The sequence below is a fragment of the Pseudophryne corroboree genome, chromosome 5, assembly GCF_028390025.1.
Source record: "Pseudophryne corroboree isolate aPseCor3 chromosome 5, aPseCor3.hap2, whole genome shotgun sequence".
Classification (NCBI taxonomy): Eukaryota; Metazoa; Chordata; class Amphibia; order Anura; family Myobatrachidae; genus Pseudophryne; species Pseudophryne corroboree.
Genome location: NC_086448.1, coordinates 694,641,247 through 694,668,706, shown reverse-complemented (window position 1 = coordinate 694,668,706; position 27,460 = coordinate 694,641,247). Strand labels below are relative to the sequence as shown.

Genomic DNA, 27,460 nt, shown 5'->3' with positions numbered 1-27,460 from the left:
GCACTTGAGATGCCGGCGGTGAGAATACCAACAGTGGCATCCTGACATGCAGGATCCTGACACCTGTTCGGTAAGTATACTAACACTTATCCCCCTCCCCTCACCTGCATCCTAACCCTCTTTGCTGGTGCCTAACCCTAACCCTCCCCCGCAGCCTAACCCCAACCCTCCCTGGTGGTATCTAACACTAACTCCCCCTCCCCGCAGCCTAACCCCCCCTCCCCGCAACCTAGACCTAACCCTCTTCCCCCTGCAGCCTAACCCCAACCACCCCCCCTACACACACAGCCTAAACCTAACCTCTCCCAGGCAGCCTGATCTTAACCTGGCCTGGCATACTTTCAGTCGGGATGCCGGCAGTCAGGATTCCGTTTCCCACATTTTGATCTATGTTGGAGCTCCAGCACTGGTCTTCTAACCAGTGTCGGCATTCCGACTGTCGGCAAACCAATCACCGGTATGGTGACCGGATCCCCAAATGAATTATACAGGTGGTAGGATCTGTTAAGCTTTGGCTAATGTTTAAACAGTATATATTTTTTAAAAATTATGTGTTTTTATCAGAGATGAGCAGGTTCGGTTCCCTGAGAACCGAACCCTACCGGACTTCACTACCCGAGCCTGGATCCGAGTCCAGCTTGGGTTTCCCGCCTGACTTGGAAACCAGAACGAGGTAAAACGTCATCATCCTGCTGTCAGATTCTCGCGGGTTTTGGATTCCATATAAGGAGCTGTGCGTCGCTGCCACTTTCACTCCAGCAATGGAGAGTGTAGCGAGAAGACGTGTCTCAGTCCTCAGTGTCTGTGCCAGTGTCTGTGCGGGAGGGAAAGTGGGGTGGCGATTCCAGTGCTGTCTTGTGCTGCTCAGACCAGTGCAGTGGTGCTGTGTTGTCCTGCATCAGTCCAGTGGTGGTCTCCCTGTGCTGCTGTATAAGTCCAGTGGTAATGCTGTATATGTCCAATGGTAATGCCGTATATGTCCAGTGATACTGCTACATATGTCCAGTGGTACTGCCGTATATGTCCAGCGGTACTGCCGTATATGTCCAGCGGTACTGCCGTATATGTCCAGTGGTACTGCCGTATATGTCCAGTGGTACTGGTGTATATATCCAATCCAGTGATACTGCCGTATATGTCCAGCGGCACTGCTGTATATGTCCAGTGGTATTGGCATATAAATCCAGTGATACTGCCGTATAAAGCCAGTGATACTGCCTATATATGTCCAGCGGTACTGCCGTATATGTCCAGTGGTATTGGCATATAAATCCAGTGATACTGCCGTATAAAGCCAGTGATACTGCCTATATATGTCCAGTGGTACTACCGTATATGTCCAGCGGTACTGCGGTATAAATCCAGTGATACTGCCTTATATGTCCAGTGGTACTACCGTATATGTCCAGCGGTACTGCCGTATAAATCCAGTGATACTGCCTTATATGTCCAGTGGTGCTGCCATATATGTCCAGCGGTACTGCCATATAAATCCAGTGGTACTGCTGTATAAATCTAGTGATACTGCCGTATATGTCCAGTGGTACTGCTGTATAAGTTCAGTGGTGCTGTCCTGTGCTGTATATTATTTACTCCAAATGAAGGGTTTATTAATATTTAACCCAAATTATTTTTACAGGTTGCCCTGTGTGGTGTAGAGGTACGCTCTCCTGTGCTGCATTTTGTTATATAACTCCAGACAAAAAATGGAGAACAAAAATTTGTAGGAAAAATAGGGAAAGAGCAAGAACAACTGCCGCTGCTGTTGTTGGTGCTGGGAGTCGATCGTCATCCCAGAGGGGAAGTCGGAAGACCACTTGCACTACTTCAACTAAGCAATTGACTGTGCAACAGCCCTTTGCGAGGAAGTATGTTGCAAAGCGGATTACTGAGGCCATAACAACTATGCTGGTGTTAGACGTGCGTCCGGTAGCTGCCATTAGTGCAGTGGGACTGCAGTGCCACTCCTAGATGGGCCAGGTGTTTGTGCCGCACACTTGTGTCGCTTAGCTTAGTCATACAGCTACCTCATTGCACCTCTTTTACTTCTTTGCATGATGTGCTGTTTGGGGCTGAGTTTTTTTATGTGCCATCCTGTCTGCAACTGCAGTGCCACTCCTAGATGGGCCAGGTGTTTGTGCCGCACACTTGTGTCGCTTAGTTAGTCATACAGCCACATCGGTGCAACCTTTTGGCATAAAAACAATATTGGGGGTAATTCCAAGTTGATCGCAGCAGGACATTTTTTAGCAATTGGGCAAAACCATGTGCACTGCAGGGGGGGCAGATATAACATGTGCAGAGAGAGTTAGATTTGGGTGGGTTATTTTGTTTCTGTGCAGGGTAAATACTGGCTGCTTTATTTTTACACTGCAATTTAGATTGCAGATTGAACTCACCACACCCAAATCTAACTCTTTCTGCACATGTTATATCTGCCTCCCCTGCAGTGCACATGGTTTTGCCCAATTGCTATCAAAAATCCTGCTGCGATCAACTTGGAATTACCCCCATTGTGAGGTGTGAGGTGTTCAGAATAGAATGGAAATTAATGTTATTGAGGTTAATAATACCGTGATTTTAGCTGTTTTTATAAATCATCCAGATCCAAAACCAAAACACAAAAGGGTGGTTTTGGCAAAACGAATCCAGATCGAAAGCACGAGCATGGAACCAGAACCAAAGCCAAAACACGAAAAATGCCCGCCGCCTATTTCTAGTTTTTATTCAAGTTTTAAACACAAAACATACAAAGTCACAATGAGACCCATAAGAGGAAAAAAGGAGTGTTATGGTAGACTTACCATGGTCAACACTCTGCAAGGTACATTGGGTTCCACAGGGAAAACATCGGGGGGTGTAGAGTGGATCTTGATCCAGAAGCACCAACAGGCTAAGGGGTATATTCAATTGCTGTCGAAACTGCCATCTTGTCGCAAAGATGGCAGTTTTCGACTTTTTCAGGTCGGAAGGGATTCCGACCTATTCAATCCCCAGCATTTTTATTCGACAAGTCGGGGAATTCGACTTGTCGAATAGTACGTGAATTGGCAGTATTTAAATGATTGTGCTGTCATTTAAATATTTGATTGAATCACTGAATTCAGAGATTGCCACTAGATGGATTTCCTATGAGGCCGTCAGAGCTTTTTTATTTACTCATATTATATGTGGAATGTTTTAATAAATTGTGATATGTTTTAATTGAACCGCAGTATATCATTGTTTTTTTCTATCCATTAACCCCAAGCACCACCTTCCTTTGTAAATTATTTATATATCCAAGGAGACCCACAGACTCCTCAGGTGGCAGCTTATATTTGCGCCGGGTCAGCATTCCTTTTTCTTTTTTTTTTTACCATTCTAATCCATCGGGCCAAGGTTTGCTTATTCGCAGGCAAGCCACATTTGTGGAAACTAAACAGGACAAAAAGGGTATCTGACCTCCTGATAGAGGCAGTCCTCTCCACATAGATACGGAGAGCCCTAACCACATCCAAAGGACGTTCTTTGGGAGACAAATCCGAAGAAATAAAGGCTGGAACCACACTCTCTTGGTTAAGGTGAAAAGATGTGGTGTAGTATGGTATGCCGGCGGCCGTGCTCCCGGCAACCAGCATACCAGCGCCGGGAGCCCGACCGCCGGCATACCGACAGCATGGTGAGCGCAAATGAGCCCTTTGGGGGCTCGCTGTGCTCGCCACGCTGCGGGCACGGTGGCGTGCTACACGCGCCACGCTATTTTATTCTCCCTCCAGGGGGGTCGTGGACCCCCACGAGGGAGAAAAAGTGTCGGTATGACGGCTGTCGGGATTCCGGCGCCAGTATACTGTGCACCGGGATCCCGACAGTCAGCATACTGAAGACCACCCGAAAAGATGTTACCATCTTAGGTAAATAACCAGGTCGAGTTCATAGAACTGCCCGGTCACGGTGAAATATCAAAAAGGGTGGACGACAGGACAAAGTGCCTAAGTCCGACACCCGCCTTGCAGAGGCAATAGCCAGCAAGAACAGGACCTTGGCCGTGAGCCATTTAAGGTCCACTGATTCAAGAGGTTCGAATGGAGACTCTTGCAGGTCATTTAGTACAACAGACAGATCCCATGGAGCCACAGGAGGGACATAGGGAGGCTGAATCCGTAGTACACCCTGAGTGAATGTATGAACGTCAGGTATAGACGCAATTTTCCTCTGAAACCACACCGACAAGGCAGATATATGACCTTGAAGGAGGCCAGACAAAGGCCTAAGTCCAAGTCTCATTGCAGAAAAGCCAGAATTCTGGAAGTTCTGAATCTATATGATTCATAATTCTTATCAGCACACCAAGTGAAGTAAGAATTCCAGACCCTGTAATATATCCAGGCATATGCCGGTTTGAAGGCCCTCAGGTCTGGATAACCTCCTCGGAGAATCCTTTGGCACTCAGGAGTGAAGCTTCAAGAGCCACGCCGTCAAAGCCAGTGTGGCCAGGTCTGGGTAGAGACAAGGTCCCTGAACGAGGAGGTCTGGGTGCTGAAGAAGTAGAAGGGGATGCTCTGTCGACAGGCCCTGCAGGTCTGAGTACCAATACCATCTGGGCAACGCTGGAGCGATTAGAAGTAGTATTCCTCCTTCTTGTTTGAACTTCCGTAGGACTCTGGGCAGGAGTGACACTGGAGGGAACACGTAGGGCAGCCGAAAGTTCCATGGAACCGCCAGTGTGTCCACGAACACTGCTTGAGGATCCCTGGTCCTTGCTCCCAAGACCGGAACCTTGTGATTGTGTTGAGACGCCATGAGGTCTACGTCCGGTAGGCCCCACCTGTACACTAGGACTTGAAAGACTTCTGGGTGAAGACTCCACTCTCTGGCATGCACGTCCTGGCGACAAGAAATCTGCTTCCCTGTTCAGGACGCCCGGACTGAACACTGCCAATATGGCTGGTAGATGGTGTTCCATCCAAGAAAAGATTTTTGACACTTCCATCATTGCCATGCGGCTTTGAGTGCTGCCTTGATGGTTTATGTATGCCACCGTGGAGGCGTCTGATCGTACTTGAACAGGCCTGTTCTGTACCAGAGGCAGGGCGAGAGATAGTGCACTGAACACTGCCCTCAGCTCCAGAATATTTATTGGAAGGAGTGATTCCTCCTTGGTCCAACGACCTTGAAAAGAGTGTTGCTCCAACACTGCTGCCCATCCCCTCAGACTGGCATCTGTTGTCAGCAGGACCCAATCGGGGACCTAGAAGGGACGGGCCCTGCTCAATTGCTAGTCCTGGAGCCACAAGGTCAGTGACAGACGAACCTCTGGAGTCAAAGAGATCATGTGAGATCTGATCATGTGAGATCTGATCCAATGAGGCAGGCCATCCCACTTGGAAAGGATTAACCTCTGTAGTGGGCAGGAATTAAATTGAGCGTACTCTACCATATCGAAGGCCGACATCATCAGGCCAAGTACTTACATTGCCGAGTGTATAGGCACTCTGGGGTGATGAAGGAAGCATCTTATCCTTTCATGAAGCTTCAGGACTTTTTCTGGAGACAGAAACAGCCTCTGACTGTGTGTGTCCAGGAGTGCCCCCAGGTGCACCATACTCTGAGCCGGGATCAGCAAGGACTTCTTCCAATTGACAAGTCACCCGTGGGCTTGCAGGAAGGTTACCATCAATTGCAGATGACTGAGGAGGACTTCATGGGAATTTGCCAGAATCAGCAGGTTGTCTAGGTACGGCAGGATTCTGACTCCCTGGCAACGGAGATGAGCCGTCATTACGGCCATGACCTTGGTGAAGATCCGAGGAGCCTAGTCAGTCTAAATAGCAGAGCCTGGAATTGGTAGTGGAGGTTGCCAATAGCAAACCGCAGAAACTGCTGATGTGATATGGCAATAGGTATATGCAGGTATGCGTCCTGTATATCCAGGGATACCATATAGTCTCCGGGTTCCAGAGCCAGCACAATTGAGCGCAGCATTTCCATACGAAACCTGGACAGTCTCACAAACTTGTTTAGAGATTTGAGGCTGAGTATAGGCCAGAAAGACCCATTGAGTTTCGGGACTAGAAACAGAGTTGAGTAGTAACCTCTGCCTCTTTGGGACTGAGGTACCGGCATCACCACTCCAGTACTCAGGAGGGAACTCACAACTTTTTGTAGAGCTTGTGCCTTTAACATATCCGAAGGGAGAGCCGTAGTGCAAAACTGGCGAGGGGGACGTCTCTGGATAGAGACAGCGTACCCGTGAGAGACAACTTCCAGTACCCATGCGTCTGAAGTGGTCTTTAACCAGACCTGGGTGAACTGCAGGCTTGTCATGTTTGGAAGCAGACTGACAGGCTGCCCAGGATTGTTTGGACTTGGGCTTTGAGGTTTTGGGAGCACGAGATTGTCTCGGGTATGCCTGACCTTTTGCTTTTCCTTGAGGCTGAAAGGAACGAAAAGTGGTACCTTTTGCCTTCTGTGCAGGATTAGTAGTGGGGAGAAAGGCCGTCTTCCCCAAACAGAATGTCCCCAGTGAGGGGAGTACATCCAAGGTGTTTTTGAAGTCCAAGTCCACTTTCCAAGACCTCAACCACAGTATGCAGCGAGCCAGGGCAGATATGGTCGACGCCTTGGTTGCCAATACACCCGCCTCAAAGGACGCCTCCTGAACATAATAGGCAGCGGTGGTGATGTGAGACAGGTATTGTCTGGCATTGTCAGATATATCCTCGGGCAGCTCTTCCTCTAATGCCTGAACCCACGCCTCAATACCTTTTGCAGCCCAGGAAGCAGCTATAGTGGGTCTTTGAATGGATCCAGTAAGGTAATAAACAGACTTCAGGGATCCCTCCACATGGTTATCTGTCGGTTTCTACAGTGAGGTGACAGTGGTGACAGGCAGAGTGGACGACACCACGAGGTGGGTGAGGTGAGAATCCACCGGCGATGGAGTCTCCCATTTGTTACATAACTCTGCAGTGAGAGGATAGCGAGCCAAGGCCCATTTTGGCAGAGCAAAGTTCTTCCCTGGATTAGACCAGGGTTCCGGTCTGATGTCCACAAGATGATCAGAATGGGGTAATGTAGTTTTAACCACCTTCTGCTGTTTAAACTTATCAGTTTTCTTAGCCACAGTAGTGGAATCCTCATCATCAGTGATTTGAAGGATATGCTTTATAGCATCCACTAAGGCAGGGACAGCAATCTGCAAGGGAGATTTCTCATCAGTAACACAGGATTCAGTGTCTGACAGGACCGTATGCTCCCCTCCTCTTCAGATGAGACATCAGAGAGGTTTGTGGATTGCGAGGAGGAAGCAGCCCACTTAGAGGACCCAGAGACACGGGAGTGATCTGGTGTAGGTTTCTGTCTAACCAGAGACGATTCAATTGCTGCAGTTGGTTAGACAGATTTTTCGCCCAAGGCGGATTAACCATAGGGACAAAATGAGGTTGCAATGGCACAGGGGTCCCATAGGGGGTGCTAGGCATTCCACCAGGGTATCCAGTAGGTTGGTGAGTGCAGCCCAGGGTGGCTCCATTGCAGATGCAGGAGCTGTGGACTGCAGGGAGGTGTATGACAATTAGTACACAGACTGTCATATAACACTTCCCCCTCTGGTAAATCGTTGGAGCATCCTCTGCATGATGCAGGAGCTTCCACTGATTTACTTCCCTTTCTGTTAGACATTATGTGTTAATGCAACAACAGAGTGACTTAGTACGATAAAGCGAGACAAAGTACAATACCTGCAAATAAATCTGGTATTATGTGACCGAATACACAGTAGACTATACGTATTGGACAAATACTGTGTAGCACTATATTATAAGACCCAGACACACCTAGTCACTTAGGGTACAGAATATAGTGACAGTTATATCTGGGAAACACTGAGAGTGAAACCACACAGCATATACAGGCACACACAGTCACAGTCAATGCAGAAATGATCACAATAAAGCTGAACTGTACTATTGTACAGTATGTATATATATATATATATATATATATATATGTATATATATATATATATGTGTGTGTGTGTGTGTGTGTGTGTGTGTATATCACAGCACGGTCGAAGACCGGAGGATATATCAGAATACTTGTACAATATATTCTGTAATTAGTACACTCTTTCTCTCAACTAAAGCTATCTGTGACAAGACATAAGATTTTCAAGTGTTTGTAAAGTCTCAGCACTGAGTACAGGGGGCTTTACAAGAGAGACCTTGCCCTGCAATCCCGAAGACCAGCAGCAGCTATGCTCAGAAGATGGTGCACAGCGTCTCTGTCAGGGAGTGAGGGAGAGTGTGAGGCAGCTCCAGGGTGGGAAATCTGCGAGGAGATGGCGCCCTGGGCTGAGGGAGGGGCTACAGGTCAAGCACCGGCTCCCCTATGCTGGACTTCCACCCTGTGTACTGTGACCCTTATTTAATGGTCGGGTCCTGCCTGGGGGACCCTCTTACCTCCTCCCCGTAGCAGCCACGCAATCCAGGAGAGCGGACTACGACTGTGTGCCTAAGTCGGGACGTCTCCGCCGCAAGTACCTGGGAACCAGGCTGCTGGAGTATGCGACGCCACTTGGGAGGTGATGGAGCTGCAGTGCTGAAATGTCACTATGACTTGCAGCGCTTACAGCCCAGAGAAGAAATCTTCTTAGAAAAGCTTTTTCAGGGCTGCCCTGTGCAACCCTCCTGTTAGGTGACCTGCTGCTGCAGGCACCAACTCGAAACTGAGCTCTCAGTGCCTGGATGCCGGGTTATAGAGGAGGCCCCAATGCATCCTGGGACAGCTAAAGGTTTAGCCTGTTGGTGCCTCTGGACCAAGATCCACTCTACACCCCCCGATGTTTTCCCTGTGGAAACCAATGTAACCTGCTGCAGAAAAAGGAAAATACAGTACAGTGCATTAATAGCATCTACAGTGCATTAATAATCACTAGCATTTATCACCTCACTACACACAAAAACAGGGAAGAGTACAATACATATAATCCAGTTCGACATAATATATTGAAAGCTAGTAAATCACTATACTACGAGTAAAAGAAAACAGGAGTGGTAGTACAAATAACAGCATGTCTAGAGCAGTGCAGTTCCATATGAATGGAGTAAGGTAAGCCAACCCCCACTCACAGAAGTATGTCTCTTGCATGGTTCATATTAAGGAAACTTATGGAGCTACTGTGTCACCAAGGTCCCTGCCTAGTCTCGAGTGGTACCATCTATCCCACTTGGCATGGAATTTATGCATTGTGTTACGAGTTTTAAACATATGTTTCTCGTGGCTAACCACATCATTCACCAGGGCTCTCCACTTAGATGGATCAGGAGGAGCAGCCGCGAACCAAGTGCGAGCAACTATAACTTTGGCTAATGTGGTGAGACACAAGACATAGCGATGAAGGACTGTAGAGTGAGTCTCTTCCAAGTCAAAGCCAAATAAACATACTCTAGGGTTAAGGCTGGGAAGTGAGGGATCTGTAAGTGATATTTCATTCCAGACCTGAGTCCAGAATTGTGATACCCCAGGACAGTCCCACAACAGATACCGAAAACCAGCATTATCCTCATTGCATTTAGGCCAGAAGGAGTCACTTCTATGGTTGGCCCGCATCATGGTCACAGGTGTTCGGTAGACTATGTAAAACATAGAAATGTACCTGCTGATATCTAGCACATGGAGTTCACACAGGGTAATTAAGCCTTAAGGCCCCTGTACAACTGCGACTGATTGTCGGGAGTGACCCCTATATGCGTAGGTGCGGAGCGTGATATCCAGGATTTTAAAATGATCTTATTGGCTACAGTGAGCAACACAATATATTTTTTGTTTTCTTTTATCATCAAAATAAATTCTCAGGTTTGTCAAAGGAAAATGAATCACAACACGGATGCATTAAGGCATAAATAAATGTTGCGATTTCATGTATCTGCTTTATCAGGACAAAAACTCGGTGATTAAGTTTTAATGCTGAGCAGATCCAAACATTATTAAATGTTATTATTGTTCCCCTGATCTTTACCTCTTCATAGTCCTGTGTCTTAAAATGCTGGGATGCAGGACAGAGAGACGCTGTAGGACTCACTGCTCTGTTCAGGTTGTGATGTGCCAGAGAAACAGCGTGATGACTGTGAGATGACTCACTGCAGTACACTAACATTCCAAATGCATCCATGAGATTGGCTGGTAAAACACCAAGATCCTATGAAAGAAAGAAATATAAATATGTCACAAATATTATGCTCTGACTCAGCTACTGTTAAAACAACATGCAGTAAAGTATCTAAGCCTGGTTTTATACAGTATAACGCTGAATACGTGTCATGGTAGCTTTCCAGCGCAATTTGTGTAATAGTGCAGCAGCGCTACGTACCTTCAGCTTCCCCAGGGTATATTTGTTTTTTAATAGGATACTTTGCTAAATCCCACAAAGGGCTGCCACGTGTTGCATACGGTCAGTGGTGATTTAGAAAAAATATTTATTATCATTACTACTATTTCTTTACAAAGTGCCAACATATTACACATCAACAAAGAGTAATGCTATGTACACACTGCTAGATATATCTGCAGATCAATTTATCTGCAGTTATATCTATAGCCAGATCGAGCAGTGTGTTGTGCATACACACTGCCCGATCCGTCGTGACTGACGTTACGAACTGGGTGGGCATTTACATGCACCCGCCCAGTTCAGCCGTCAATCACCGCCAGCTGCTGCAGCATGTATACAGGTGGTTGGCTGACCACCCGAACACACACAGCAATGCACCAATATATCTGTAGGGCCAACGAGATATGTCTGTGAACGACAGCGTTCACAGACATATCGTTGGTACACACTGGCCGGCGATATATCGGCTGTTCAATAAAACGGTCGATATATCGGCCAGTGTACCCAGCATAAGAATCATATCACAAACATAGGGTCTGATTCAGACCTGATCACTGTGTTGCTAATTTTGTTGTCCTGCGATCAGATAGTTGCCACCTATGGGGAGTGTAAATTCGCCCCGTCCAAGTGTGCGATCGCATGTGTACGCTGTGCGAAAATGTCCCTCAGTCAATGGACAGCTGCAAATCCATTTGCAACTCACTATCGAATGGTTTTTCCAGTGTGTGCAGCGTGTGCACAGCCCAGGACTACAGTGCGAAAAGACAGGCTGATCGGGTCCCGAACTGACATCACACACCCTCCCTGAAAACACTTGGGAACGCCTGCGTTTTTCCTGACACTCCCAGAAAATGGGCAGTTACCACCCACAAACGGCCTCTTCCTGTCAATCAGCTTGTGAATGGCTGTGCGATCGAAATTTTCGCATCAGCTTGTCGCTGTTTGACGACGTGCGTGTGCATTGCGGTGCAAATGCATGCGCAGTCAAACGATAATCCCCCGCTGTGCAAAAATGCACAGCAGCAATCAGGTCTGAATCGGGCTCATATTACATACAATAGCAAAAAAATGAGAGATGTGCGCGGAGCTTCGTGTTTTGGTTTTGGCAAAACCATCTTCAAATCGGGACTCAGATCCACTAAAGAGATTCAAGCCGGGACTTTGGGTGATTTCTGATTCTGCACATCTCTATGATAAATAAAAGGTAAAAGGCCTGATTCCGAGGTGGTGAGTAAAGCAAGAAAGAGCAAGTAACTGTACACCTGGGGGTAAATTTACTAAGATGGGAGTTCTATTTAAGATGGGATGTTGCCCATAGCAACCAATCAGATTCCAGGTATTATCTTATAGAAGGTGCTAGATAAATGAGAAGTAGAATCTGATTGGTTGCTATGGGCAACATCCCATCTTAAATAGACTCCCATTTTAGTAAATTTACCCCCTGGACTAACCAAGGGGTGTAAATACATACCTTTTTTGCTTGCAGGGTAAATGCTGGCTGCCTTTTTTTTTGTAGCCCACAAATGCAGGACAGCGTTATTTTTACACTGCAATTTAGATTTCAGTTTGGACACCCCCCAATTGTTAGTGCACAGCCACAGTACTGATTCAGATGCACAGTGAAATATATTAGGCGTTCCTAGGCGTTGACATGGGGGTTGCTAAGCAGAAGCATAGAGCTGCTGCATCTGATGGGAGTGTTGCTGTCAGTGGTGGCATACAAAGACACTTCATCACTAACATTAGATGCCATACTCTAACAGAGAATCTGCACCTAACAAGTTCCCCTGGTGTGACTAATTGTGGCATATAAAAATGCTCCAATTGGTATTTTAACATTTAAAGACGCTCAGAGTGGGCATCTCAGTTCTTGCACATTTGGCCGCAGGGCTGCACATCAGGGAAGGGCTTTGTAGTAGTATTAAGGGGGGTACACACGGAGAGATCTGTGTTTAAAATCTAAGCAATCTGACTAGATTGCTTAGATTTTAAGAACGGATCTGCCGTGTGTATGCCCCCCAGCGATATCGGTGCGCGGCCCCGCACATTGCTATCGCCGGTGCTAGATTGAGCCTGCATGCAGGCTCAATCTAGCAGGTCGCTCACTTCAGCGCTGTGTGAAGTGAGCGGCCCCCATCGTGTGCTGCGCGGGGAGGAGAGATGTGTGCTGAGTGGTCTGTGTTAAGATCGCTCAGCACACATCTCTCCCATCAGTACCCCCCTTTAGTGTAGACTCTATAGACTCTACAGCAGAAAAAGATGCACACACGGACAAGGCTGCATCAGGCTCAGAATCAGCCCCTATGAGAGGAGATAAATATATAAGTCTGGAAAGGGTTACACAAGACTATTTGGACAATACTGGCAGCTGAGGTTTTAGGTTAGGTTTTTAGGTTTTGTATAATTAGCTGCTATTGAACTAAATTCAATGTAGGTTTCAAATCTGTAAAGTATAGCGAAGGTTTACATTAAACCTACAAGAGTTCAAATACTCTATACATAGTAAGCCTCAAGCTCCATGTGTTTAATTGAATTTGGGAAGATGAGATTGGTGCCAAGTTTCTAATTCAATGATTTATGCAGCAGTGCCTCCCCAAAGGCCCTTCATCATGAAGCTATCATGTCACATTACTTACCATCTGACCAATGAAAATATTTTCCCTTGGATTAGACTTCTTAAAAGATAAATCTGCATATGACCAAAAATTGCAGTGGACAGGAATGAATATCTGCTGATCAACGCCATCCCCATATTTCTTCCCAGGTATGAATACGGTGGTGTTTCTGCTCTCTAGAACTACAAAGAAATGCACCAAGAATAAGTTATTTGTATATCAACAACAATGAACAAGATAATCATGTCTTCTTCTCAACTCCTCCCAACTGTCCCAACTTAGGACGGTCTCATTGTTCAGCACCCTTTAAATGCAGCGTTTAATGGATGTTGTTAGGGTGAGGATGTGTAGGATGGGAAAGCCTTACACATCGAAGCATTAAGGACATTGACATGCCCACGGCCAACAAATGGAAAGCAGCCACACCACCCTTTGCCAATGTCCCAGTTTTAGAATTTGACAATGCTGGGTGGTATTGCTTTGCTACTTGATATTTTTGATGTTAGCAGTCTTCTAGTCATAAAGCAATTGGATCAAATTCTTTTTTTTTTTGTGTGGAAGTGATTCACGAGGCAAAATAAAACATTCATATCTCCACTCATCCTCCATGACCCTTTACTATTTTTTTATACAGTTTCAACTATCTTCTTCTCTTTGCCCTCCATTCCCTTGGCCTTTGGTAGCCCTGTTCCTTCCTGCTGTACTTCTTACCTTTCTAAACGCTCCTTCATTGTCTTTTCTTCTAGCACATCCCCTCTATCTATTGTATTTGTTGGGGTCCTTAAAGGCTCTATACTGTGTTCTCTGCTTTTCTTGCTTTATAACTCTAGAAAACGCCTCCATTAAAACCTCCATGCAGGTTACAACCAAATCTACCTTTTCTTCCCTGACCTCTTTCCTCCTTTTATGTCTTTTGTGTCCATCTGCCTTTCTCTTGCTTTTACAGTTGCTATCTAAAGATCAACATGTCCAATACAGAGCTCCATCTTCTATCTGCCCAATGTTACTGCTACCCTCCAGTCTCCCTTATCATTGACAACATAATGGTCTACCCAGTGCCCTACACCCACTGCCTTGATGTCCACTCGCTAATTAACTCCCACTTTGATCTCCTATCTGGCATTCCTCTCATCCATCTATCCCCTCCACTGCATGCTAAATTCCGCAAAAAGACTGATGTTCCTCTCTAGTACACATCTGCAAATCACTACTCTCCATTATCTTCAAAACTAAATTCAATCTAATCATCTTCAGCTTCAAAGTCTTCCCAACATCTCCCCTTCTTACGTATTTATGGCACAAGATTTTTTTCACTCACTTACACACTCTTATATCTGCCTCTGAAGTGTGCCTCAATTCCTCAGTGATTACCACCTCTAAATGTGTCTCAAAGACTTCTAATTAACTGCTCCCCACATCTTGTCTCACATAATCAGTCTCTGCCTCAATCCTCCATGTTTCAAGTGCTTTCTCAAATCTGTGCCTATCCTATACCCACTTGATATCTCCCCTCTCTGTTGTTCCATGCTGCCAGTTCCCTGAATTTATTTATCAGGTCTAGCGGCGGTGGTCCCCACTTCCTGAAGTCTGTGTCAATGCCTTGCTCTAGCTAGGAAGGCACTCCGAGGTGTTCTCCTGTGCCAGCATCCTGGTCTTAGGCGGATAGGCACTTGAATCATTTCTTCCAATGTCAGTGTGGCTTTCTTCCAGATTATGTGTGCATTCATGGTCCAGCTGATGCAATGCTTGGTTACATATTTAATAGCCACTTCCTATATAAACACCACTCTGTCAATACACCAATGTCAGGCTCACTTTATTGTGCTCCAGTGTTACTGTTCCTGACTTCTATTTGATATCCTGTGTTATGAGCTGGCTTTTTTCTGACTGCTTCCTGCTGGCTCCCTGGGTACCGCTGCTGTGGATTCCAGTAGAGTATTTGACTTTTGTCTTGCTTGACGATTCATCTCCTTTTAGCACTTCTTCCAACATATCTGGTTCTCACCCACGGCCAGTCTGACTAAGCGACCTGCGTTACAAAACCTAAATTCCCTTGTGAGGGTTCATGGAGAAGACCACCTCCACATCAAACTCCTAACCTTTCCTCACCTCTGTTCTGGGTAGCACAAAACTTAGTTGGCAGAAGTCACTAAGGTTGTAACATGTGGAAACTAACAGCTGATGTCTCATTTTCCACCATGATACTCACTAACTCTTATTTTCATAGCAATTCTCTCCATAAGCTTCCATGAGTAGAGCTCCTTCTACCCTTTGGATCTCCTTCGTCAACTACATATGTCATTCTTTTTTTTATTATTGTTATTTTTTGGTTTCGATTTTTTTTTTTTTTTTTTTACATAAATGCTGGTCAACTAATTTGGGAAATAGAATTGTCTCAACTGTTTCAGGACCAGAGCCTCCCCCATGAAGCATTCTGGAGGAAGGACAACATTTTTCACCCAGTTTGGCACTCTCCCAGACACCAGTTTAGTCGGGACCTAGGTTTCCATGGAATAGAGGAGCTGAAGTGACTCAGTGGAGTGAGAAGTGGGGAGAGATAAAATGCCTCAGCCTTAGGAATGTAGCGTCTTGTGGCGTGTTTCTTATTTGGGCAATCTTGGACCAAGGATTGCTATTACTATCAGGCTCAACTATTTGGGGCACGATTGTTGACAGTTTACCTACTAGTGGAGTGGGGTGGGATGATTAGGTATCCTGATTGAATCTGCCTAAAGTAGGGAGACTCTATGCCCTGTTGATTGCCCCAGTTTAGTGACAGGAGAGGGAAGTTGGACCCTAGGAGCTGCAGTTAGCAAACATTACCATAACAGACTACACGGGGATGGATATTGCCCCCTGTAGTAGAGTACAAAAGGGCTGCTAAATAATACTCAGTTCAGTGCTAGTTTCAAATAAATGTTCGGGAATGCTAAAGGTGCCCAAAATTTTGTTGGTAACCTTTACTGGCTATATAAAAAATATGCCACTCAAAAGTCTAGCTTTCCAACTCTTTGTTTCTCCTGGATATTACTGTTATCCCGCTGTTTTCAGAAACATGTACAGTAGATAGTGTACTGTAGGCTTTTCTAAGTAAGCATAAACATCCTGTTTTTGTTTAAAAGAAAACCCTATACATACAACTTGCATAGTCTGATACACCCCCCCCCCCCCCAACCCCCTCACCCCCTCTCACATATACTCAGCCTAATAGAACCACACCAGGACATTTTTGACAACTTATTTTACCAATTTAACTAGCAAACTGTACCGGTCTGTGGAATAGAACATTTATGTGATATTCTAGCAAATTAACACACTTACCTGATAATAAGTGATCAAGTTTATCTTTTTTATGCAAATTTATGTCTCCAATTAAACAGACGCCTCCTTTGGCCATTAAAGCACTGCCAGCATGTATAACGGCAGTTCCTGTTCCTAGTTCATCTTTAGTTACTGTAGCAAATACATCATTGCATTGAGCATGATTAACTCCACGTGGTACGAGACAAATACTGTATCTCAGTAGTCTGAAAAGCAAATGATTACTTGTCAGTATGTCATGCTCACAATGTAATGACCAAACAGGCAGTCATTTTCTTTTACAAGCGAGTCAGGAATATGTCATTTTGTTGTTATTATTGCTATGTAGTAACTGTAAGTAAAGGGAACATTTATATGAGCCATCTTTCAGAAAGGCAATAGGTGCGAACAAGCTTTCCATCCTTCAAATTACATGTAATAACAGTCAACACTGCTTGTGAGAACAGTACAAGGCTGTAGCTACAGTATACATTGGAATATAAAGAGAAAAACAAGACTTTCCACTTCAAGTAAAGGGGTTTTCCAACTTCAGAAAAAAATTGTATTCGTTTGAACATGCCCTCCAGAAACTTTTACTGAATAAAATGTTTTATAAATGCGCTTCTTAGGTGTTCACCAAAGCCTTTATATATGTGGGTGCATTTTCTATTCAGTGCAGAGAGTTGAGCAGTGCTATATGTAAGGAGGAGGAAAAATAAATAATTTTGTTTGTTTACAAACACAGAAGGATGCCAGACATGCTGTATAAAGTTATGGGTTTAGTAGAAGGTAAGTCATATACAAACTAGGAGATAAAAATTATCTGGAGGTAAAAACACAGTTCAATTTACACACAATGCTGAATTATATGTTAACAATACAGTCTGCCTTAAGATGAGAACATATAATGGAGTCACCAACTCATGGTCAGTTCGTAAATACACCAATGATCCAATATAAAATAAACTTCTAGGATATTTTGTGTTTCTCCTTTGCTTGAGTTTTACCATCTTGTCTCATTGACTGATAGAACTGACCACTGATGATAGGGTTTATTAACAAAAACAAGCACAATACTGCCCACTGGATAGATATTGCCTCATATTTGCTCAAGTTAACATTTGATATGCCATACATTACTATCGTTTTCATCATACTAGACCAACTGAACTATAGTCTGATCAACTAAATGATCATAAAGTTCCCTCCATACACAGAATTATCACTATATATGACTGAAATTCTGTCTCTAGAGTTGTTTTGTCACAAATGTTTTCACCACATGCATTCTTTAGATTATTGTTCGACTCTATTCAAAATATAACTAGGGCTGGAGAACGGGAGCTTGCCTAGAAGCATGCTCCACCTCATGTATGTTCTCACTAGAAATGGTTATACAGTACTTAGGAAGGGGCATTCCAGGGCCACCTTAATGTATAGGCACACTGGGCAGCTAAAACAAAAGAAATACAGATAGCGCTTGCAGATTTATTATTATAATAAATGTATTAATTAACTATTATCTCAATGATAATTCTCCACTAGTACTATTATAGTACCAAGGATATAGATTAATAAAAAATATATTTCCCTTGCCTTGACAACAAATTTTCATATATAAAAAAAACTAAAACCACATTGACATCAATTAATAATATATAAGAAAATGCTCTGCTCCACAAATTGGTTTAGCTAGCCCTCTTAATACAGAAAGAGATACAATAGTTTCAATGAATCCAAGTGTTTCACTTAATTGCTACAAAGCTGCAACAGCTGAGTCCATTGTCTGGTTACTTAGTTTCATTTAGTTTACTGCTGTTTCCTTTCTTTGGTGATGGTAATCTTGAGATAGATGTTATAACATTAGATAATGTATGATATATATAATAGGGCTTGCTTTCAATCACACATAATACGTATAGTATTTAGCAGCTTTTTTGTCCACTTTAAATGACGCTGATCAAGTTAACAGCAATTTCATCGTGAAGCAGTAGAATTAATGAATATAGTCACAGTTTTTATAAGACATGGCCATGTTAAGTTTTAATTACCACTCCGCCTCAGGTTTCCGTCTTTGTAGTCCTCCCGGCTCTGGTACTAATTTACCGTTCCAAACGAGCCTTATCCGGAGATACGTCCAAAGTCCTCCTGATACTCGGCGTGAGTGGTAGAGTAAGTTGTCACTGGCAGGTGCAAATACAGAGACGCGTTTCACTACCTCCTGGTATCGGCAGCTTCCTCAGTCTGAGGAAGCTGCCGATAAGGCTCGTTTGGAACGGTAAATTAGTACCAGAGCCGGGAGGACTACAAAGACGGAAACCTGAGGCGGAGTGGTAATTAAAACTTAACATGGCCATGTCTTATAAAACCTGTGACTATATTCATTAATTCTACTGCTTCACGATGAAATTGCTGTTAACCTGATCAGCGTCATTTAAAGTGGACAAAAAAGCTGCTAAATACTATACGTATTATGTGTGATTGAAAGCAAGCCCTATTATATATATCATACATTATCTAATGTTATAACATCTATCTCAAGATTACCATCACCAAAGAAAGGAAACAGCAGTAAACTAAATGAAACTAAGTAACCAGACAATGGACTCAGCTGTTGCAGCTTTGTAGCAATTAAGTGAAACACTTGGATTCATTGAAACTATTGTATCTCTTTCTGTATTAAGAGGGCTAGCTAAACCAATTTGTGGAGCAGAGCATTTTCTTATATATTATTAATTGATGTCAATGTGGTTTTAGTTTTTTTTATATATGAAAATTTGTTGTCAAGGCAAGGGAAATATATTTTTTATTAATCTATATCCTTGGTACTATAATAGTACTAGTGGAGAATTATCATTGAGATAATAGTTAATTAATAAATTTATTATAATAATAAATCTGCAAGCGCTATCTGTATTTCTTTTGTTTTAGTTTTTTTGTTCATTTGAAGGGGGTTGGGAAGTCCCTCTATATATGGTGAGCTGCATGCGGATTTGGGACATATACATGTTGGTAATTGAATAAAACTAATTATACTGGCGCCAGGGGGACTACTTGAGTGACACTGGGCAGCTGCCCAGAGCCCCACAATTCTAGGGGCCTTCAAGCTGGGGTGGGTGGTGGTTACACAATCAGAGGGGTGCAGCAGCATTCTCTGGCTACCTCCCAGCCTGCAGCCAGTCAGTGAATGGCTGTAAGCATGCTGATTGGTGGATGGCTGGAGCTAACCACCAGTCACAGTGCTGAAAGCCATTCACTGTATGGAAGCATATGGAGAGATGGTGCAGGACCGCAGGAAGGTTATGTTACCATTTTTTTTCAATGGGCTCCCATGAATGGATGTGTAGGGGCCCCAGTGCACTGTTCTACTTAGGGCCTACAATGCTGTTAAGACGGCCCTGGGGCATGCATGTATTTCTGCCTGCCCAGAAGCCCCATTTCACCCCCCCTCCCCCAGGGAAAACCAGCCCTGGGACCAAATGGCTTGGGACTGGTTAGAGCCATGGTTCCATTGTCCCAGGGTAGCAAAGCCTGGTGCTAGTACCCCTAAAATCAGGGTGGACCCAATGTCAACTTTCTCCTTGATTTGGAACTAACCTGCAAAGTGTTAGTGCTGGTTAAGAATAGAGGGAATGCTTGTTAGAAGTGGAGTGTGCTACAATGCAGTCTCCCAACAACATGGCTCCTCTATTTCCTAACCAAGATGGCCAATGATAGGAAAAATCCTAACCATTTATAGTATTGGACATTATACATCATTGGTTTTTACAACAGTGGACTTATCAGGTGATCTATATATTTATTTATTTTTTAACAAACTTTAGACTATATTTTAGATTTTATTGTTGGCAGTGGCTGATGTGTTTTCTTCATTGTTCGTGTAAAACTTGTTTTTAGTGGGTGGGCCCCACGAGAAAACAGGTGGGCAGCTACTTTAGGTCAAGATAGCGCCATTGCATTTTCCATTCCCTAACTTATTAGGATTTACTATTACTGTCCATAGTCTCTCCCATTTAAGTTGCATTTCCATACCAAATTTCCATGTAGTGTAGTTCTCTGCACCTTTAAGTTTAATGAACCCCATTTTATAGGTATAATTCCTGTATGTGTGTTCATCCTTAGCCATCACTCTCCAGTTCTGGTATTGTACATATGTTTGTTGTGACACCTTGTTGTGATCTGGGTGCCTGTAACAATTATGCACACTTGGAGCTCTTATGCAGTGTGCCTGGATGCCTGGTGACACTTTCTCTCCTGTGTGTCTGGGTTATGTTGTGCCTGGACCCCATAACCTGTTGAGAATGAGTTTTGGTGTTAAGCAGAGTACTGTACACACCAGCAGCTGTAATTCAGGCAATGACCAGTCTTACTAACAGGGGCTGGTGAGCGGTGTACACTCTGCTACAAGCTCAGCTCCATCTGATGACCCAGCAGTGTAACAGTGAGTACGACTGTACCATCACTTGGGCTAAATAAACCACATTGCCTGGTTAAGCCGCTGGACTGGTCATTGCCTGAATTACAACTACTACTGGTGTGTACAATACTCTACTTAACACCAAACCTGCACACACATTCCCATCAATACTCACAGTTCTTTTTTTTCTTTTCTATTTTTTTTACAATGAAATTATGAGTACACTGTCCACCTACAAAGGTGGAAAAGAAATTGTTTAGTTGGGCAGATAATTGTTCAGTTTCCCTATAGACTTGAACGATATATTAGCTAGTTGGAAGTTGGTCAAATCAAACATGTTGGAACAATAAGCCAGTTGGTAACAACTTTTTTTTTTAATGAGAGTTTTTTAATGTTTGCCCAATTATAGTTTGTTAGCATATTCTGAACGATGATTGTTCCAGTCAGTCGTTTTGTATGGCTGCTTTCCACGATTATCGTGGAGAGTATGGCCAGCTTTAGCCTGTTACCTGCATCTTTACAGCTCTCATTTTCCAAAACACCTTTATCTCCTTCTGTAGCAAGTACAGTACCTGGACCATATTTTACCTATGTTACTCATCTCCTTACTTACCGCTCCACAATCAGAGTGTCACTCGTTACCACCAGGAGATCGAGGGCATTTCCAATTTCTTTATCCTCATTGCATGTCTGAACAAGGCTGAGCAGTATGCAGAACTTTAGCATATTGTAAGTTCCCATTGGGACAATTTCTGAAGCAAATATATTTGCAAGGATGCCTGTGAAAATCCATGGGGAACTTAGAGTATTTGAGTGAAGATCCTGAAATGCTTGACTTATGGCATGTGGAGCTGTAAGTAAGAAGGAAATGCCTGATGTAAAAGCACCTCTGAACATCAAAAATAATCAATATTCTTCGTTCTTGAGGTAGACTCAACATACTGACACAAATCATTCCCTTCAACCAACTACACTCATGCATCTCAAAATATCTCCCAACCCAACCTTACTTGCATTACATGGTCGTGTTTTATTATATTAGTACTGTAATTGTGTATGTGTTCATGACATACATGTGTGCTATACATAGCTATGTGTGTGTGTTTGTGACACGCATGTGTGCTAATTACACAGCTGTGTGTGTGTGTTTGACATACATATATATATACACACACACACACACACACACACACACACACACACACACTGATTCAAAAGTCGCAGTACACCCTTTTGTTTCAAAAACTGTGCTGGAAAAGGGAAAAGTAAATACTCCAGTAAGGTGTGGGTGAGGTGGGCTATCTTTTAGAGTATATACCGAACATGGACGCCATCTTGAAATCGGCCATCTTGAATCTAAGTCACTTTTTTCAAATGGAAAGGGGTTCGTGTAACATGTCAAACAACATTACAATTTGCTGAAAAGTTTATTGCTGCAGATGTAAAATAGCAGTTATGGTTCAAAAGTTACAACACTTTTTTTTATTGGAATTACAGGCTGTACGGTTCTCCATAAAGGGCAGCCATTTAATGTGTGGGCGTTGTGCTGCATTGTGGGCTCTTCACGAAGGACTTCCTCAGGGGTATTACCCCTGGGGAAGTCTTAAGGAGAGGACATAGCTCCATCCGGACGAAACGCGCTGGGTACTATTTGGCATGTTGATGTTCAGATAAGCAGTCCTACCTTTCTCTAATGTATGGGAATTCATTTAAATAATGGTGCTCAACCGTTAATAGTTTTACACTATGTATGTATGTATGTTTATTTTTATGTGCTTTGGATTTCATTAAAACCTATGAAAAAGAATCTGTGACCTTATGAGGATCTTCTTAAAGACATGAGATAAGGCCAATAAATTCTGACACATGGTACGGGTTTACTTATAGCTTTAATCATGCATATGGTGTGGAATACCATGTTGTTGCACTACGAGGCGCTCTTGTTTTTTTGTATATTTTTCATATATATATATACACACACACACACACACACACACACACACACACACACACACACACACACACACGATTTGTTTGGTTTGCTTTAGAGCATTTGCACCTTGAGAAAAACGTCTGTGAGGCTTTAAAACATGTGCTTGTATTATGATTTGAAACATAAAATTGGAATTTTACACTAAAAAAAAACAACCTGTGGAGTGCCGTCTGGTTCCTAAAATAGGGACACACACGCCAGTCTAACTCAAGGAACCCAGCTATCTACTGTGCAATCATAGGAAGGCACATCGGTGGCTGTCTCAATACGTGAGTACCTGCTACAATTCTAAGCGTATATATATATATATATATAATATATATATATATATATGTATATATACACACAAAACACAGTCCCGGCACTTCCTCGACTAGAAAAAATATAGTTGTGGTGCCCTCCGGGTGACTAGATGTCTCTATATAGATACAGAATAATGGCGGCACTCATCAGACTGGTACAAGTTCCTTAATGCAGTGTCAATTTAATGACCCATGGCTATATACCTGTATATATACAGGTTGAGTATCCCATATCCAAATATTCAGAAATACGGAATATTCCGAAATACGGACTTTTTTGAGTGAGAGTGAGATAGTGAAACCTTTGTTTTTTGATGGCTCAATGTACACAAACTTGGTTTAATACACAAAGTTATTAAAAATATTGTATTAAATGACCCTCAGGCTGTGTGTATAAGGTGTATATGAAACATAAATGAATTGTGTGAATGTAGACACACTTTGTTTAATGCACAAAGTTATAAAAAATATTGGCTAAAATTACCTTCAGGCTGTGTGTATAAGGTGTATATGAAAGATAAATGCATTCTGTGCTTAGATTTAGGTCCCATCACCATGATATCTCATTATGGTTTGCAATTATTCCAAAATACGGAAAATCCGATATCCAAAATACCTCTGGTCCCTAGCATTTTGGATAAGGGATACTCAACCTGTATATATATATATATATATATATATATATATATATGAAATGCCCTGCGTGTTTGCCCCCCGCCCTCCCACGTACAATAAGACTCTCCTCTAGTGTCCGAGCGTTCCCTAAAAACTCACCTCTTCAGGCAAGCTTACCAAATTTTATAACCGTCCACATAACCTTCTTAAACTTTCCTATCCAATTACTTCCCCACTGTAGAGTCCACTTATATCCTCACATATGTTCCCATCTTCACTCTCCCATCCTCTTGACCCCAGGTCAACATTGCTGTGTGACCATATCATACAGCCCACCAAGAACCTTTGCAATCTTTTGGACCTTTATGCAATAGATAACACCTATCCTTGTGTATCAATGCCTACCTCCCTATAGATTATAAGATTGTGAGCAGGGCCTTCCCATCTCTATGACTGTCTGTTATTACCCAGTCTTGTTTTTTTCACTGTTGTTGGGGGTAATTCCAAGTTGATCGCAGCAGGATTTTTTTTAGCAGTTGGGCAAAACCATGTGCACTGCAGGGGAGGCAGGTATAACATGTGCAGAGAGAGTTAGATTTGGGTGTGGTGTGTTCAATCTGCAATCTAATTTGCAGTGTAAAAATAAAGCAGCCAGTATTTACCCTGCACAGAAATAAAGTAACCCACCCAAATCTAACTCTCTCTGCACATGTTATATCTGCCTCCCCTGCAGTGCACATGGTTTTGCCCAACTGCTAAAAAAAAATCCTGCTGCGATCAACTTGGAATTACACCCGTTAATTCTTGATACAAATGTATACAATGATTAGCTATGCCATTGTACTTCTAAACCTCCCAACAAGCATACTGCCACAAAGTGCACACACAAAGGGTCCTCCAACATTAGAGGCAATGTGTATCTATCGTGGGTGTGCCAAGCACACCCAAAGTATCTTCCTCCCGCAACCTCTTATCCCCTAAAAACACCATTGAATTGTAGCAAGCACAAGCGACAAAAATTCCCAGCACCCGCTCTTCATTGTGATCTATTTCCCAACAGTACTACCAATTCAAAGGTGACGACTGGCAGGACGGTCTTCCTTTAAATCAGGACAGTATGGAGGTATGCTTCATAGAATAGTATGGAAAACATACTATGGCCTAATTCAGCATGGGTTGTAGATGTGCGAAAAATTGCACATCTACAATCCATTACTCTAAAATGCGGGGGACGCCCAGCACAGGGCAAGTCCACCACACATGCCGGGTCCTGCCCCCCCCCCCCCGCAAACATGCGAATGCATCACAAGACAGCGATGCTCTCACATGTTTAGGGTTGCCCCCTACCTACGCACCCTAGCTGCAAAGACAGACGGCTACCCACCATCTTTTTGATCGCTGCGGCTGCGTGTGACGTCACGCAGTTGCAGTGACCCACCACAGCAACGCCTGGACACGCCCCTTTGTCCGGACTGCGCCCATTAAACGGAGTGTTGACGTCCACAAAACGCGGCTCGACGTCCCGTTCCTGCCCCCTCCAGGTCTTCTAAAGAGAATGCAGTTTTAGACCTCACGCTTGCGCATACATGCAGATGCGCATACATGCGTATGCGCATGCGTTTATGTGCTGAAATAGCTCCATAGCGATTTCAGCAGATCAGCGTATGAAGCTGAATTAGCCCCAATGTGTGATACATTGAGCAGAATTTCAGATATGACATTTTGTTTGTGAATCGCCATGTGCCACACTTACTTTCTGCAATGTATGGATGGATATTATTGGCTTCTATGCAGACCGTGACTTGAGAACCATTAGGCCCACAGACTGGAATTCCTACAACTCTATACCTGCCTCCTATTTTCATCCTGTTGATTAATTCATCTACATAATAAAAAGAATGAAGATGCATATATTACAATGTGATCAATGCCTAGTAGATAAATCAGTGTTATTGGCCATAAGTGCCAGTCGCATTGAGCAATATTAATAACTCCACCGTGTGTAATCTTACATTTACTCTTAAACAATAATAAAAATTTGCACAGAAGCCAAAAAATCTTACAATGGTAAATAATAAGTTAAGTCATCACAAGTCATACAAATCTAAAATACATAATAAATGTCCCCACTGCCTATATAATTAATAAATAAGGACATTTCAAAGCTAATCGTAGTAATCAGCAATTGATCACATGTAGTAAGATACTATTAACTCTGCATCAAATGAAAAATAAGAATTTACTTACCGATAATTCTATTTCTCGTAGTCCGTAGTGGATGCTGGGAACTCCGTAAGGACCATGGGGAATAGCGGCTCCGCAGGAGTCTGGGCACATCTAAAGAAAGCTTTAGGATCACCTGGTGTGCACTGGCTCCTCCCCCTATGACCCTCCTCCAAGCCTCAGTTAGGATACTGTGCCCGGACGAGCGTACACAATAAGGAAGGATTTTGAATCCCGGGTAAGACTCATACCAGCCACACCAATCACACTGTACAACTTGTGATCTGAACCCAGTTAACAGCATGATAATAGAGGAGCCTCTAGAAAAGATGGCTCACTACAGCAATAACCCGAATTTTTTGGTAACAATAATTATGTACCAGTATTGCAGACAATCCGCACTTGGGATGGGCGCCCAGCATCCACTACGGACTACGAGAAATAGAATTATCGGTAAGTAAATTCTTATTTTCTCTGACGTCCTAGTGGATGCTGGGAACTCCGTAAGGACCATGGGGATTATACCAAAGCTCCCAAACGGGCGGGAGAGTGCGGATGACTCTGCAGCACCCAATGAGAGAACTCCCGGTCCTCCTCAGCCAGGGTATCAAATTTGTAGAATTTTACAAACGTATTTGCTCCTGACCAAGTAACTGCTCGACAAAGTTGTAAAGCCGAGACCCCTCGGGCAGCTGCCCAAGATGAGCCCACCTTCCTTGTGGAGTGGGCATTTACAGATTTTTTGGCTGTGGCAGGCCTGCCACAGAATGTGCAAGCTGAATTGTACTACAAATCCAACGAGCAATAGTCTGCTTAGAAGCAGGAGCACCCAGCTAGTTGGGTGCATACAGGATAACAGCGAGTCAGATTTCCTGACTCCAGCCGTCCTGGAAACATATATTTTCCGGGTCCTGACAACGTCTAGCAACTTGGAGTCCTCCAAGTCCCTAGTAGCCGCAGGCACCACAATAGGTTTGGTTCAGGTGAACGCTGAAACCACCTTAGGGAGAAACTGAGGACGAGTCCTCAATTCCGCCCTGTCCGAATGGAAAATCAGATAAGGGCTTTTACAGGATAAAGCCACCAATTCTGACACGCGCCTGGCCCAGGCCAGAGCCAACAGCATGACCACTTTTTCTGTGAGATATTTTAACTCCACAGATTTAAGTGGGTCAAACCAATGTGACTTTTGGAACCCAAAAACCACCTTGAGATCCCAAAGTGCCACTGAAGGCTCAAAAGGAGGCTGTATATGCAGTACCCCTTTAACAAACGTCTGAACTTCAGGGACTGAAGCTAGTTCTTTTTTGGAAGAAAATCGACAGAGCCGAAATTTGAACCTTAATGGACCCCAATTTCAGGCCCATAGATACTCCTGTTTGCAGGGAATGTAGGAATCGACCCAGTTGAATTTCCTCCGTCGAGCCTTACTGGCCTCGCACCACGCAACATATTTTCGCCAAATGCGGTGATAATGTTTTGCGGTTACATCCTTCCCGGCCTTGATCAGGATAGGGATGACTTCATCCGGAATGCCTTTTTCCTTCAGGATCCGGCGTTCAACCGCCATGCCGTCAACGCAGCCGCGGCAAGTCTTGGAACAGACAAGGTCCCCGCTGAAGC

The 27,460-nt window shown here is 43.7% G+C and overlaps 1 protein-coding gene across 5 annotated transcripts in view; it reads right to left on the bottom strand.

Moving 5' to 3' along the window:
- Positions 1–27,460, bottom strand: part of MCMDC2 (minichromosome maintenance domain containing 2) — a 76,733-nt gene that overhangs the window by 5,499 nt on the left and 43,774 nt on the right. For all 5 annotated transcript variants that reach the window (XM_063925012.1, XM_063925013.1, XM_063925010.1 and 2 more), the window contains 5 exons: positions 25,368–25,496; positions 21,318–21,555; positions 16,309–16,514; positions 13,009–13,169; positions 10,001–10,180 (listed from right to left, as the gene is read on the bottom strand). In XM_063925012.1, the coding sequence (XP_063781082.1) occupies positions 10,001–10,180; positions 13,009–13,169; positions 16,309–16,514; positions 21,318–21,555; positions 25,368–25,496 (914 nt within the window). The remainder of the gene's footprint in view (positions 1–10,000; positions 10,181–13,008; positions 13,170–16,308; positions 16,515–21,317; positions 21,556–25,367; positions 25,497–27,460) is intronic.